Source organism: Oryctolagus cuniculus, chromosome 11 (genome assembly GCF_051225735.1).
Source record: "Oryctolagus cuniculus isolate XC-2025 breed Fujian yellow rabbit chromosome 11, ASM5122573v1, whole genome shotgun sequence".
NCBI lineage: Eukaryota > Metazoa > Chordata > Mammalia > Lagomorpha > Leporidae > Oryctolagus > Oryctolagus cuniculus.
In genome coordinates this window covers 117,778,244-117,792,870 of record NC_142877.1, presented here as the reverse complement: position 1 = coordinate 117,792,870, position 14,627 = coordinate 117,778,244, and the positions used below count along the sequence as shown (strand labels likewise).

General features: G+C 53.2%; 2 protein-coding genes across 3 annotated transcripts in view; both read right to left on the bottom strand.

Annotated features, from left to right (window-relative positions):
* Positions 1-5,493, bottom strand: part of MEI1 (meiotic double-stranded break formation protein 1) — a 72,212-nt gene extending 66,719 nt beyond the window's left edge. For both annotated transcript variants that reach the window (XM_002721403.6, XM_051834032.3), the window contains exons 1-2: positions 5,254-5,493; positions 917-1,040 (exon numbers count right to left, since the gene is read on the bottom strand). In XM_002721403.6, the coding sequence (XP_002721449.4) occupies positions 917-1,040; positions 5,254-5,433 (304 nt within the window). In that variant the 5' untranslated portion in view covers positions 5,434-5,493. The remainder of the gene's footprint in view (positions 1-916; positions 1,041-5,253) is intronic.
* A 2,334-nt stretch (positions 5,494-7,827) lies between these two features.
* On the bottom strand, positions 7,828-14,148 carry CUNH22orf46 (chromosome unknown C22orf46 homolog). Its single transcript, XM_051834024.3, has one exon. It carries the CDS (start codon positions 12,632-12,634, stop codon positions 8,564-8,566), a length of 4,071 nt encoding a protein of 1,356 aa, XP_051689984.3. The 5' UTR covers positions 12,635-14,148; the 3' UTR covers positions 7,828-8,563.
* Positions 14,149-14,627: the final 479 nt, after the last annotated feature.

Genomic DNA, 14,627 nt, shown 5'->3' with positions numbered 1-14,627 from the left:
AGGCTAATCCTCCACCTAGTGGCGCCGGCATACCGGGTTCTAGTTCCGGTCGGGGCGCCGGATTCTGTACCGGTTGTCCCTCTTCCAGGCCAGCTCTCTGCTGTGGCCAGGGAGTGCAGTGGAGGATGGCCCAAGTGCTTGGGCCCTGCACCCCATGGGAGACCAGGAGAAGCACCTAGCTCCTGCCTTCGGATCAGTGCGGTGCGTAGGCCGCAGCATGCCAGCCACAGCGGCCATTGGAGGGTGAACCAACGGCAAAAAGAAGACCTTTCTCTCTGTCTCTCTCTCTCTCACTGTCTACTCTGCCTGTCAAAAAATAAAAATAAAAAAACAATTCCAACTTTGCACTTGTTAGCTACGACCTCCCTTAGCCTTGGGGAATCATCCTATCTCCCTTACAGGTCTTGGCAGTTAAAAGCCTGAAATTCTTCTGGCACAGAAAAGCACTCAATACAAATTAACTGCCCTTTTCCCTAAAAGAACTCATTCCACTGGACATTATAATCACATTAAAAAAAGAAACTTCAGATAAAATTTAATCTACCTTGCTTTACACATGAAGAAACTAAGGCACAGGAGAGGGGAAATAACAATCAAGGTCACACCCAAATCAGCAAACTACATTCCAGGACTTCTGACCCACTTAGAAGACAATATATATTGGACTCTTTAAAGGACCTTACACTTCCCATACTCACTGTCACACTTTTACTGACTTCTTAGATCTGGGAAAGCTTGTTACCATAAAATGCGTCATGTTATCTTAGAAAGGGAACCATTTCTGCATCATTATGACAAAATAATTTACAAGTCAAAAAGTTGAAATAATCTTTCCAAAACCATTTCTTCAAGCCCCCCCCCCAAGCAAATATCCATGCTATACATGCAAAACTCATGCCAAAGTTTTCAAGCTCACCAAAAAGTATCTGTATGAAGTGGATGCAGACTCTCTGGTCCTGAGCCACCAGCTGTGTGACCAGGGAGGTATGCCTCACGAGGGCATCGCGGAAGCAGGACACCACATGCTTCTTGCGCACCAACTTGGAGCAAATGAAGAAAAAGATTCAATACCAAACAAGTCTCAGGCATTCTGAACCCAACAACTGTAATTTCCAGATATGATTACTATATTTATACTATATGTAATATATACTATAGTAAGATGGGACTAAAGAGACCATCCAAACTGCAGTAAGGGCCACTCTACCTAAGGGAGTATGGGAAAGAACATGATCTACACAAGGGAGCCCATGGGTTGATACCCAGGATTGTGCATATCCAAGTCTTCAGCCAGGCCTTGCCTGAGCTCAGTCCTCTTCCCATTTCCACAGCCTGGGGAATGATGCTAGCAACCCTTCATGAGCCAGAAGTAGGTGACCTACTTTCCACTCAATGTAGCATAAATCCTCACCCTCAAGACACCTCCCTGAACAGGAAACTGTACTAACTGCAAAGTACTCAATACACTGATGAAAGTTAGGTCAAAAATGAACTGAGCACCAACAGGACACGAACACAGGCACAACTGACTATATCACTCCTTCAGTTGATGATAGCTGAGGTTAAGAAAAGTACATTCGGGGCTGGCGCTGTCACATAACAGGTAAATGCCCATATGGGTGTCAGTTCGAGTCCCAGCTGCTCCACTTCCGATCCAGCTCCCTACTAAAGCAGTGGAGGATGGCCCAAGTGCTGAGGAGCCTGCACCCACCCACATAGGAGACCCAAAAGAAGCTCCTGGCTTCAGTCTGGCCCACGCCCGGCCATTGCAGCCATTTGGGGAGTGAACCAGTGGACGGAAGACCTCTCTCCCTCTTCCTTTTTCTCTGCAACTGTCTTTCAAATAAAATAAATAAATATATTTTTTAAAAAGTACATTTAGGGGCTGGCGCTGTGGTGTAGCAGGTAAAGCCATCACCTGCAGTGACAGCATCCCATATGGATGCCAGTTCTAGTCCCGGCTGCTCCTCTTCCGATCCAGCTCCCAGCTATGGCCTGGGATAGCAGTGGAAGACGGCCCAAAGCCTTGGGCCCCTGCACCCATGTGGGAGACCCAGAAGAAGCTTCTGGCTTCGTATCGGTGCAACTCTGGCCGTTGTGGCCAGTTGAGGAGTTAACCAGTTGGGGAGTTAACTTCTCTGTGTAACTATTTCAAATACATAAATAAATCTTTTTTTAAAAAAAAAAAGTACATTTAATAAAAGGTGAAGTTGCATTTCTTATTGTCTCTAACATGTGGCATTTTAAATGTCACGTCAATTCCTTTACCAATTCATCCTACATCATAGATTAAGCTAATAATCTAAATGAGCTTCTCAAAAAATCTCAGCAACTCTCCTTCAGCTGATAAAATTCAGGCTCCTTAACTTGGATTCAAGTTTTTTTTTTTTTTTTTTTTGATTGGCAGAGTTAGATAGTGAGAGAGAGAGACAGAGAGAAAGGTCTTCCTTTACCGTTGGTTCACCCCCCAAATAGCCGCTACAGCTGGCGTGCTGCACTGATCCGAAGCCAGGAGCCAGGAGCCAGGTGTTTCCTCCTGGTCTCCCACGCGGGTGCAGAGCCCAAGCACTTGGGCCATCACTCTGCTGCCTTCCTGGGCCACAGCAGAGAGCTGGACTGGAAGAAGAGCAACCGGGACTAGAACCCGGAGTGCCGGCACCGCAGGCAGAGGATTAGCCTAGTGAGCCGCTGCACCAGCCATGGATTCAAATTCTTCAAGACACTGATCACAATCTGGTTCTCCCACCTCATTTTCTTCAGTTTCTCTTCAAACATTGATTACTTCCACTCATCCTTCTAACACCTCTTGGGATAAGCCTCCCACCTCCTCTGGTTCATCTTCTTAGGCCTAATTCAAATGCTTTATCTGGAAACTTTCCCTAATTTCCCTCCTTACCCTACACAGCACTTGACCACAAACAAGTCCATCCTTCCAAATTCCCAGTAACGTGTGTTCTATTATCTGCTTTCCTACTGCACTTATTCGTATTTGACTCATTGTCATAACAGCAGCCACGGGACTTCCAGCCTCGGTGAAATCTCACTAAGTTATGAAGTAGTTCAGTGGTTCTCACTGGTCTGGGGATCCTCAGAATACCCAAAAGCTTTTCAGAGGGTACACGAAGTGAAAATTATTTTCATATAGTTTTAAAGTGTTCTTGGTCTTTCTTACTTTTATTCTCTCACAAGTGTACAGTGGAGTGTTTCAGACCACGTGACATGTGATGATGCAACAGACTGAATGCAGAAATAGATGAGAATCTGATTGTCCTCTTTGTTTTTAAGCCACTGAAGCAACTTGTGAAAATGTAAAGCAAAACAACACCTTTCCTATCTCATTTCGCTTTTGGAAAATATGGTTATGTCTGCCTTTATGCATAAATCTGTTCACTTAAAAAGGGTTAAAATAGAGGCCAGCATGATGGAGCAGAGGGTTAAGCTGCTGCCTCCACATTAGAGCACACGATCAAGTCCCAGCTACTCTGTTTCAGATCCAGCTTCCTGCTAACATGCCTGAGAAAGCAGTAAAAGAAGGCTTGTAGGCTGGCGCCGCGGCTCACTAGGCTAATCCTCCACCTTGCGGCACCGGCACACCGGGTTCTAGTCCCGGTCAGGGCGCCGGATTCTGTCCCAGTTGCCCCTCTTCCAGGCCAGCTCTCTGCTGTGGCCAGGGAGTGCAGTGGAGGATGGCCCAAGTGCTTGGGCCCTGCACCCCATGGGAGACCAGGATAAGTATCTGGCTCCTGCCATCGGATCAGCGCGGTGCACCGGCTGCAGTGCGCCATCCTTGGCAGCCATTGGAGGGTGAACCAACGGCAAAGGAAGACCTTTCTCTCTGTCTCTCTCTCACTGTCCACTATGCCTGTCAAAAAAAAAAAAAAAAAAAAAAAAAAGAAGAAGAAGAAGAAGAAGGCTTGGGCCCCTGCCATCTGGGTGAGAGAACAGGATGGAGTTTCAGGTTCCTGGCTTTGGCCTGGCCCAGTCCAGGGTGTGGCAGTCATTCAGGGAATGAACCAGCAGATGGAAGATTGATTTCTCTCCATCCCTCTCTGCTTTTCTGCCTTTCACTGTGGCGTAGCGTGTAAGGCCACCGCCTGCAGCACCGGCATCCCATATGGGCACCGGTTCGAGTCCCGGCTGCTCCACTTCCTGTCCAGCTCTCTGCTACGGCCTGGGAAAGCAGTGGAGGATGGCCCAAGTCCTTGCGTCCCTGCACCCATGTAGGAGACCAAAAGAAGCTCCTGGCACCTGGCTTCGGATCGGCACAACTCCGGCCACTGCAGCCAATTAGGGAGTGAACCAGTGGATGGAAGACCTCGCTCGCTCTCTGCCTCTCCTCTCTCTCTGTAACTCTTTCAAATAAATAAATAAATCTTTAAAAAAAAAAAAAATAGTGGAGCTGGTGCCGTGGCTCACTTGGTTAATCCTCCGCCTGCGGCACCGGCATCCCATATGGGTGCCGGATTCTGTCCCGGTTGCCCCTCTTCCAGGCCAGCTCTCTGCTGTGTGTGGCCAGGGAGTGCAGTGGAGGATGGCCCAAGTCCCTGGGCCCTGCACCCCATGGGAGACCAGGAGAAGCACCTGCACCAGCTGGCCGTGGCGGCCATCTGAGGGGTGAACCAACAGAAGGAAGACCTTTATCTCTGTCTCTTTCTCTCACTGTCTGTAACTCTACCTGTCAAAAAAAAAAAAAAAAAAAAAAGTGGAAAGACATCCTGATACCGAAAGAGAGAACTGAGCCCATCCCCCTCAACCAAGACAGAAACCCCCCCCCCCAGTCTTCTTGGGCACCCCCACGGACGCCAGAGGAGTCTGGGTTCTGCGCAGAGGCGGGCAGGCACGGAGGGAACGGCCGCCCAGTTGGGGCCGGCTCTGCCTGTTGGAAAAGTCCCCCCGCACCGCCAGAGCGCCTGGCACAGGCTGAGGGCGACCAGCCTGGGAGGAGGCGGGCTAAGGCCGAACCCTGGAGAAAGGCCAGGCGGGGAGCGAGGGCCAGGCAAGGGGCACCCGACCCACCCCCGGCGCAGAGCCCGCGCTGGGCTCACTTGAGGAAGGGCCCCGGCTCCTCTGGGCTTGTTGCGCAGTGGGCCAGGGCTCGGGTGGGTCAGCAAAGGCCGCCAGGGGCCTGTTTAGGGAGGCGGTGAACCGCGGCCAGGGGCTCGCGGAGCCTGGGGAGGCTGAGCCTGGCTGCAGAGAGGGGCCTGGCGAGGGGCAGCCCCAGCCCGCGTCCTCAGGGACGGGTTCCGCCCGCACCGACACGCCGGGCTCCGGCAGCAGCTCCAGCGCGCAGGCCAGGCAGAGGCGTGGGGACACGGGCAGCAGCCAGCGCGGGTCGTGCCGGTAATGGGCCTTGTCGAGGAGCAGCACCGCCGCTTCGTCCCTCCCGAGCCCGGGAGGGCCCGCCGCCGCCGCCGCCGGGGCCCTCGCAGCCATCTCCGCGCGCGCCCTCCGAGGCGGCCGCACCTTTTCCCGCGCAGTTTGTGCGCAAGCGCACCTGAGGGCCGTCGGCGCGGACGCGCAATGCGCCTGCGCCGACCGAGAGGCCTGCGGGCCCGTGGGGGGAGGGGTGGCCTCGAGGCCGCAGCGCGCCCAGCTCGGCGCAGGGCAGGCGGGGTCGACGCCCGCAGGACTGAGTTGAAAAGCACTTATCAGGTAGCAGTCAGTAGCCATGAAAATGGGAAAAAAAAGTAAGCGCTGTATTTCTAGTACTGTTTGGGGGTTGGTTTTTGTAAGATTTATTTGAAAGTGTTGGGGGGAGAGAGAGAGAAAGAGAGAGAGAAAATGAGAGAGAGAGATCTCCCATCCGCTGGTGCACTCCCCAAGTGACCACAGCGGCTGGGCTGGGCCGGGCCAGGCGGGAGCCAGGAGCTTCATCCGAGCCTCCCAGTGGGTGCAGAAGCCCCAGCACCTGGGCCACCCTCGCTGCTCTCCCAGGCCCGTTAGCAGGGCGCTGCATAGGAAGTGGAGCGGCCGGGACTCAAACCAGCGCCCACACAGGACGCCGGCGCCGCAGGCAGCGCTCTACCCACCGCTTCACAACCCAGCCCCCCCGCCACTACTTTTTAAAATAAATAATCAGCCTCTGGGGTTTTCTATCGAACAGCTCTTGTTGTTTTAAACTTACAGAACTCCCTTCTCTCAAGAGAACCTAAGACACTCCCTTTAAGTCACCTTGGGGCAGGGGGTGATAGCACCTGGGGTTTGTGAGCGCACAAGAAATGCTGAAGAAAGAAATCCCATAACCTGTATTAATAACAACCCATCAGCCATCAGGATTTGTTTAGCACCGATATGACTGAAGCATGTTGAAGGAGGTCAGTTCAAGAGGTGTTGCTGTAAGTGGAAAATGCTCGCCATGGCAGAAGTGTAGAAAACAGGCCGGCAACGCGGCTCACTAGGCTAATCCTCTGCCTGCGGCGCCAGCACACCGGGTTCTAGTCCCGGTCAGGGCGCCGGATTCTGTCCCGGTTGCCCCTCTTCCAGGCCAGCTCTCTGCTGTGGCCAGGGAGTGCAGTGGAGGATGGCCCAGGTGCTTGGGCCCTGCACCCCATGGGAGACCAGAAGCACCTGGCTCCTGCCAACGGATCAGCATGGTGCGCCGGCCACAGCGGCCATTGGAGGGTGAACCAACGGTAAAGGAAGACCTTTCTCTCTGTCTCTCTCTCTCACTGTCCACTCTGCCTGTCAAAAAAAAAAAAAAAAAAAAAAAAAGTTTAGAAAACAGAAGTTTCGTATATTTGAGAAAAGGAGGTATTAACATGGAAAAGTGTTTGCTTAAAATGCTAAAGATGCAGATTTATATATATATATATATATGGGTATGCATAAAAACAAAACATTTAACATCTTAAGTACATTACAGCAGTAATTCTGTTCAGTGCAAGAAAACTTAAGTTCTGATATTCTATACATTTTTACAACAAAAATGTACAAAGACTTGTAAACTTTTTTCAGAGAAAGATGGCATGCTTAGCTTCCATATTATTAAATACTATTATTTTCTTTTTAAATTCAAAAAAGTAATATTCTGTTTGGCAAAAAAAAAAAAAAAAATTCGGGCCTGTGCCGCGGCTCACTAGGCCAATCCTCCGCCTTGCGGCACTGGCACACCGGGTTCTAATCCTGGTCAGGGCGCCGGATTCTGTCCTGGTTGCCCCTCTTCCAGGCCAGCTCTCTGCTGTGGCCAGGGAGTACAGTGGAGGATGGCCCAAGTGCTTGGGCCCTGCACCCCATGGGAGACCAGAAGCACCTGGCTCCTGCCACCGGATCAGCGCGGTGCGCCGGCAGCAACGCGCCAGCCGCGGCGGCCATTGGAGGGTGAACCAAACGCAAAGGAAGACCTTTCTCTTTGTCTCGCTCTCTGTCCACTCTGCCTGTCAAAAAAAAAAAAAAAAATCGAGCCAGAGACTGCTAGGAGCTAGGGGATTCAAAAGTAAGCAAAAGAGAGAGTAGAATGCTTGCTCTCAAGAGACACAAATCCAGACAGACAAGAAAACTATTACAATAGATTACATATGTGTTGATTGATTATCTGTTGCTACAGACTAAATTACCCCCAGGTAATGGTGCTCCTCAAAAAGATATGTCTACCTCTGTTGAAGACTGTATTTGAAGATAGGGCCATGAGTAAAACAGTTAGCTCTAGAATGTCCCATGATGGGCCAAGAAAAAACAACAAATAATTATGGTTGGCAATACTTGAGAATTGAGAAGTGGTAATAGTTCTTCCTTTAGGTCTTTTCTTATTTTTTTAAATCCAGTGTAGGGCATTTTTCTTTTCTTTCTTTTTTTTAAGATTCATTTATTTATTTGAAAGTCAGAGTTACACAGACAGGTAGAGACAGAGAGAGGACTTCCATCTGCTGGTTTACTGCCCAGCTGGCCGCAATAGCTGGAGCTGCATTGATCTGAAGCCAGGAGCCAGGAGCTTCTTCCAGGTCTCCCATGTGAGTGCAGGGGCCCAAGGACTTGGGCCATCTTCTACTACTTTCCCAGGCCATAACAGAGAGCTGGATCGGAAGAGGAGCTGCTGGGACTAGAACCAGTGCCCATATGGGATGCCGGCGCTTCAGGCCAGGGTGTTAACCTGCTGCGCCACAGCGCCGGCCCCACCTTTAGGTCTTTTCTAGGCAGCAGAACCTCAGGAGCATAGATCCCAGTGATCTGCTACCTTCCTTGTAACCAAAAGCACCTGAATAGTGTCCCATAAAGAGCACTGCCCCTACCTCCAGTCAGCTGAGAGACTGCTTGAGTGTCTTACCTCAACCAGGATCAGCCTGGGACACGGGCAGGACAGCACCATGACAGAAGCCTTAGTGAACCTCTGTGAGAATCTGGGGAGGGGAAATGTTCAGCAGGTGGCATTGAGCTAACCCACATTCTCTGGAGTAGAAGTGGCTTCTGCACAATGTATCCCAAGCCCCACAAGCAATCCCCAGGAAACATATGCCAGAGAATTCAGGAATCCACAGGGCCCAGATAACCAACTTTATTAGAGGCTCGCGGGGTCAACAGGCCACTGTCCTGCTTCTCTGATGTGTCCTGTGGACTCTGGGCCTGCGGCCTACTTTTTCAAGCCACACTGGAGGAGAAAATCTCTCCAGTGCCTTGTAAAAGCTAACTTGTGGGGGGCCAGTGGATTCCATGAGGTCCTGTTTGGGTGCCCAGGTGCCCCCTGACCCCAGGGGCTTTCTGTCTCGCGGGGACCTGGCGGCTGGAGGTCCCCCGCAGCAGCAGTGCGGACTCGGACGCTGTCCTCCCCTGCGTGAGGGTCATCCGCTTTGGGAAGCAGGGCAGACTCAGACTCGGGGTCCTTGGGGCTGAGGTCGGGGGCCGAGGGCTGGGGCTTGGCCAGCCGTGGGGACCAGGACATCTTGCTCAGGATGGTCACGCTCAGCCTGGCTGCAGCGGCGTGGAGACTGCCTTTGAAGCTGGGGCTGTTTGTGGAAGAGGAAGCAGGCTTCTGCCCAGCCCCTCTGCCCTCCACAGAATCCAGGCTTCCTCTTCTCCAGGGTGCGAGCTGCTGATATCTGAGTCTCGAGGGCTTACAGGCTCCCCAGGATACGTGCTCCTTCCTGCGCTGACCGTGGCCTGCCCCAAAAGACAAGGTCCTCCCTCTCCAGGGAGCCCTTGCTTCCGCCTGGGAGATCTCTGGCCTGACTGTGTTCCTGCACCTGCTGTTCTCACTGCAAGGCTCTCGGACCCTTTCTGGGCCACACCAGCTCCTGGTCTCTGCTGCAGGCTTGAAGTTACTGGAAGCAGGCAGTTTGGCCCTAGGAAGCACTTCCTGGATCACTTGTGGTTCTCTGGTGCCCCCTGGTGGCTTGGATCTCCTGGGCTTTGGAGGTGGGAAGGAAATGCCCACTGGCTTTAGTCTGTCTTCTTCCAGAGCTGTGGCCTGGGCAGGAAGTTCCGAGCTGCTGCTTCCTGGGGACTGAAGCCTCTGGGGCCTCTTTGGAGACTTAATGGCTAACACGGCGCTCTGGGCTTCACAGCGCCTTTCCTGCTGTCCCTGGAACTCCTGGCCCATACATAATCCAGAGGGCCTCACCCCGGCCAGAGGCACTGAGCAAGATCCAAAGAAGTTATACAGCAAATAGGATTCCAGGATCCGCCTGGGGAGGCCCCACTGCAGGTGTGCAATCCTTCGCCTCATGAGGGACTCCAGGAGCAGCCGTTTGCTCTTCTTGAGTACTGGCCACTTGGGTGAGACGGTGAGGGCAGTGGGAATACCGGTCAGGGCCGTGGCGGCTGGCGGGGGTTGGTCACCTAGGAGACAGGGGCAGCCAGAGCGTACGCCCAAGGGGGCAGCCTGGGACTCAGGGTTCCTCGGCTGCTGCTTCCGGCTGGAGGCCTTCTCTGGACCCAACCCTTTGTCGCTTCGCTGTCTCTGGGATTCAGGTTGGATGTGCTGGGAGGCTGATCTGAGCTCACTGACAGGGGCCAAGCCCTGGCTAGCCAGATGCTCTCCCTCCCCACCGGCCAGCAGGAAGGCCTCACCCCAGCATGGGAGAGGCTTCATCTCAGCCCAGGGAGCAGGAGTGGACGCCTCCGCAGCCTGTGCTGCATAGCCGGGGCCGGGGAAGTCTGGGGTCCGTGCCAGGCTGCGCTTCCTGCCCGCGGGCCCCTCACCCCCAGAAGAGCCGACTTGGCGCCGGGCCCTCGTGGCGCTCTGTCCGCTGACTCGGTCCCTGCTTCCTGTTCTGGGTGCTCGCGGCTCTCCAGCATCCTGCGCCCTGTGCCCTCTCTGGCTCCCTGCTCCCTGGCTTTCTGCATCATCCTCATCTCCACCCTTGTTCTGGCTTCCTTGTCCTTGTGTCTGGATCCCCTCGTCGATTTCACTTCCTAATGGCCCCTGGCCGTCTCCTCCCGGTGCCTGAGTCACTGTGCCGCCAGCGCCCGGTGTCCCTCTCAGGATTCTGCTGCCTTGCGGCTGAGTTTTTGCACCATTCCCACCTCCAGGACGTCGCGGGCTCTCCCACACGGATGAGCAGGTCTTCCCACTAACTTTACTTCCTGGCAGTCTCTGGTTCTTTCTCTGAAGTCTCCGCTTCCTCCTCTGAGCCTCTCTCTGGCTTCTCTTCTCTGATGCCTGATTCTCTGCAGTCTTCTCCCATCTCCTCCTCCCTGGGGAATGGCTCCCTCCTTTTTCACCATCAGACTGTCCCTGGTTCTCTCTCTCAGGCCTCTGAGGCTGTACGTCATGCTCACCTCCAGGGTCTCTGCATTTCTCCTTCTCCGGAACCTGAATTTCTGCTCCATCCTTATCTCCCATCGGCTCCTGGTTCTCCCACCCTGGTAAATGGATCTTTCCAGCAGTGTCATTTCCTAACTGCCTCTGGTTCCCCGCTCCAGGGGCCCAGGTCCCCACGCCATGCTCTCCTCCAGCCTGTCTCGGGTTTCTCTTCCCTTGTATTTGACTCTCGGCAACACTCTCACCTCCGACCGGCTCCTCTGTCTTCCACGCTGCTGAGTGGGTTTCTCCATCAATATTACGTGTTGCTTCTCCCCAGTTTTCCACCTCAGATGTGTGGGGATCGGCACCATCCGTCCCTCCAGCGTGGTCTTGATTCTTCCACTTTGGTGGATCAATCTTTGCATGCAGTTTGCTTCCTAATAGACGCTGATTTTCTTCACCAAGTTCCTGGGTCTCTGTACCATCCTCGCCTCTAACCCCTCTCACGTCTCTCTTCCGTAGTACCCGACTGTCTGTTTCGTTCTCATCTCCAAACCACTCCTTGTTCCTCTGCCCTGCTGGATGGACCTCCAGGGCAGTTTCGCATCTTAACTGTCCCTGGATTTTAGCCGGGGGTGCCAAAGTACTTGCACCATCCTCACATCCACACTTTCTCTGTTCTTCCTCCTCCAGTGCCTGGATTTCTGCTGTAAGCTCACCTTCAGTCTGCTTCTGATCCCCACAGCATGGCATCTTGTACTTTCTGTCAATCTTGCTTGCCGCTAGTCTCTGGTTTCCCCACCACGGTGCCCGGATCACCACCCAGTCCTCCACTCTGATCTCCCTGATCGTTGCCCTCTTACATGTCTGCGTTTCCCCAGCACCCTCCCCTCTTCCCAGAGCCTGGTTTCCCCACTCAACTTGCATTTCAGGTTTTGATGCTTTCTGGTTGTCTCCCCAAGAGACTTGGATCTTTCCGTCTTTCTCACTTCCACCCTGCCCCTGCCTCTCCCCTCCTGGTGTCTGGCTCTCTGGAACGGTCTCACCTCTGTTGTGCTCCTGTTTCTCCCACTTCAGGGCCTGGCTCTCTACATCATCCTCTCGTTTGACTTCTCCCAAGTTCTCCCTCCCGGATGTCGGGGTCTGTGCAGCATCCTCACCTCCAGCCTGGTCCTTGTTTCTCCCCTCTTCTGCATCGCCTCTACCCTGATCTTGCTTCCGCTCCTCTGGCATCTGGGTCTCCTCTCCACCCTCACCTCCACTCTGGCCCTGCTTCCCCAGTCCGTGGGCCTGGAGCTCTCCATGCCCTCCTCTGGCCCCTTCCTCGTTATTCCCCTTGAATACCTCGGTCTCCACAGCACCCTCAACTCCATTCTTGTCCCAGTTGCCCCACTCTGGTGTTTGCGTCTCTACATCAGATTTACATGTGATCTGTTCTGGGTTCTCTCCCATATGTGCCTGGGTTTCAGGAAGATTCTTAGCGCCAGCCTCCTCATGGACTCTCTTCTTTGGTTCCTTGTTTTTGGTTCCATCCTCAGCTCTCATCTGCTCCTGATTTCCCTGCCCTGGTATCAGGATCTCTCCATCAGTTTCATTTATCTTCAGTCTCTGGTTTCCACACTCCGGGATCCTGGGCTCTACAGCACCCCCCATTCCCAAGTCTACTGGGAGTTGACCCCCAGAAGCCTGAATTTCCCAAGCAACCCCCTCTGCGTTCTCTCTCTGGTCTGCCCACCCTGGAGCCTGTGTCTCTCCGCCATCTTCTCTGCTTACTGTCTGGGTTTTATTCCCTGCTGCCCCGGCCTCTTGTGGGCAGTCCCGGGACTCCCAGGTAGACATCCCCAGTGGTTGGTTGGAAAGATCAGGCAGGAATCCCCTGGAGCAGAACTGTAGCCTGTGAGCTGAAGGAAGATTTGGGAGAGAGATGGCTAAGGTCATGGAGGTGGGGAGGGACCTCATGCCGACAGCAGGCTCCGGCGGCACCAGCCTTTCCTGGGAGTGAACCAGCAGCTGCTCCTTCCTTTGGCAGATGTCCAGGGCAGGACGAGTTTGGCCATCACTGAGATACCAGGGTACCCGCTGTGCTTCCCAGGAACTGTCCTGAGAGAGCAGACAGGTGCTTGAGAAAGAGGTGGTACAAAAGGTGGGCTCAGAGAGGGAGCGGACACCCCATAGGGGCCCTCGACATGGATGCTGCCGAGAGAGGAGGCACTGGGTCCACGACTTCTGGAGGCTTCTCCGGGAGCCCCATCTCTGCCTGTGTGCCCACTGCAGGACATGAGCATCCAGGCCCCTGAACTGTCCAGAACTGAAGGCTTCAGGGTTCAGTCTGAAGAAAGTTTCACGTCTTGTCGAGGGCACTACCCCTTTCTCAGGTGGCACCTGGAGGTTAGAACCAAGAAGCAAAACCTTTACACACACAGTAGCTCATTAAATCCCCGCAGATTGGAATTACCACCCCCATTATCCACATGGGGATGCTCAGGCCCGGAAAAGGGGAGTTGCTTTCCTTAGGCAATCGGTATTCATCCATTCAAGAAAGATGAGGAGCTTCCTCGGAGCCAGGCACCGTTCTAGGTGCTGAGGGTACCAGCATGAACAAGACAGTGTCTCTACCAGCAGCTATATTCTAGACGTAGGGGTAAGACAATAACCAGGTATTTCAAGTGTTAGGTCTCGAAAGTGTTCTAATGAAGGAACAGGTATTGTGGCACAGCAAGTTCAGCCACCACCTGCGATGCCAGCATCCCTTATGGGCGCTGGTTCAAATCCCAGCTGCTCCGTGTCTGGCCTAGCTCCCTGCTAATGTCCCCAGGAAAGCAGTGGAAGATGGTCCAAGTGCTTGGAGCCCTGCCACCCACATGGGAGACCCAGGTGGACGTCAGCCTGCCTAGCCTCAGCTGTTGCAGCCATCTGAGGAGTGAACCACCAGATAGAACTTTTCTCTGTGTTTCTCCCTCTGTCTCCATAATTCTGCCTTTCAAATAAATAAATAATCATTCTTTAAAAATGGAAATGAAAGAAGAGTACAAGGTGGAGTTAGCCCCTTCAGGCAGAGTGGTCAGAGAAGGCCTCTTGAAGGAGGTGACGGTTGGCTGGAGACCTGATGAGATCTGAGGACAGAGCATTTACTTAGGCAGCGGAAACATTCACTGCAAAGGCCCTGAGAATGGAACTAGGTCATGTGTACCGCAAGGAGGTCTGTATGTTCAAAATGGAATGGAGCGCATGGGGAGAGGAGGTCACGGACAGAGGACTGGCCATGGAGGGTCTTGAAGTTAGGGGGAAGGGTTTAGACTTTTATCCTGAGAGTGACAGAGAGCCACAGAGGAGCCACTGCAGGTTTTGAGCAGCAAGGTGCTGTGATCTTTTTTTTTTTTTCTTTTGAAAGGCAGAATTAGGAGGAAGAGAGAGAGAGCTTCCATCTGCTGGTTCACTCCCCAGATGACTGTGATAGCGGGGGCTGGGCCAGGCTGAAGCCAGGAGCTTCATCCGGGTCTCCCATGTGGGTACAGAGGCCCAAATACCTGGGCCATCCTCTACTGCTATCCCAGGAGCATTAGCAGGGAGCTGGATCAGAAGTGGAGCAGCCATGTCTTAAACCAGTGCCCTTATGGGATGCCAGAGCTGCAGGCAGCAGCTTAATCTGCTATGCCACAGTGCCAGCCCCTACAATCTATTTTTTAAAAATTTACTTATTTATTTATTTGAGAAGCAGAGAAACAGAGAGAGGGAGAAACAGAGAGATCTTCTATCTACTAGTTTGCCCTCCAAATGGTCTACCCTGTGGGTTCAGGGGCCCAAGCACTTGGGCCATCTTCTGCTGCTTTCCCAGGCCATTAGTAGGGAGCTAAATCAGAAGTGGAGCAGCCAGGACTCCAACTGGTGCCCAAATGTGATGCTGACATCACAGGTGGAAGCTTACCATGATGCCAGCCCCAACTATGATCTA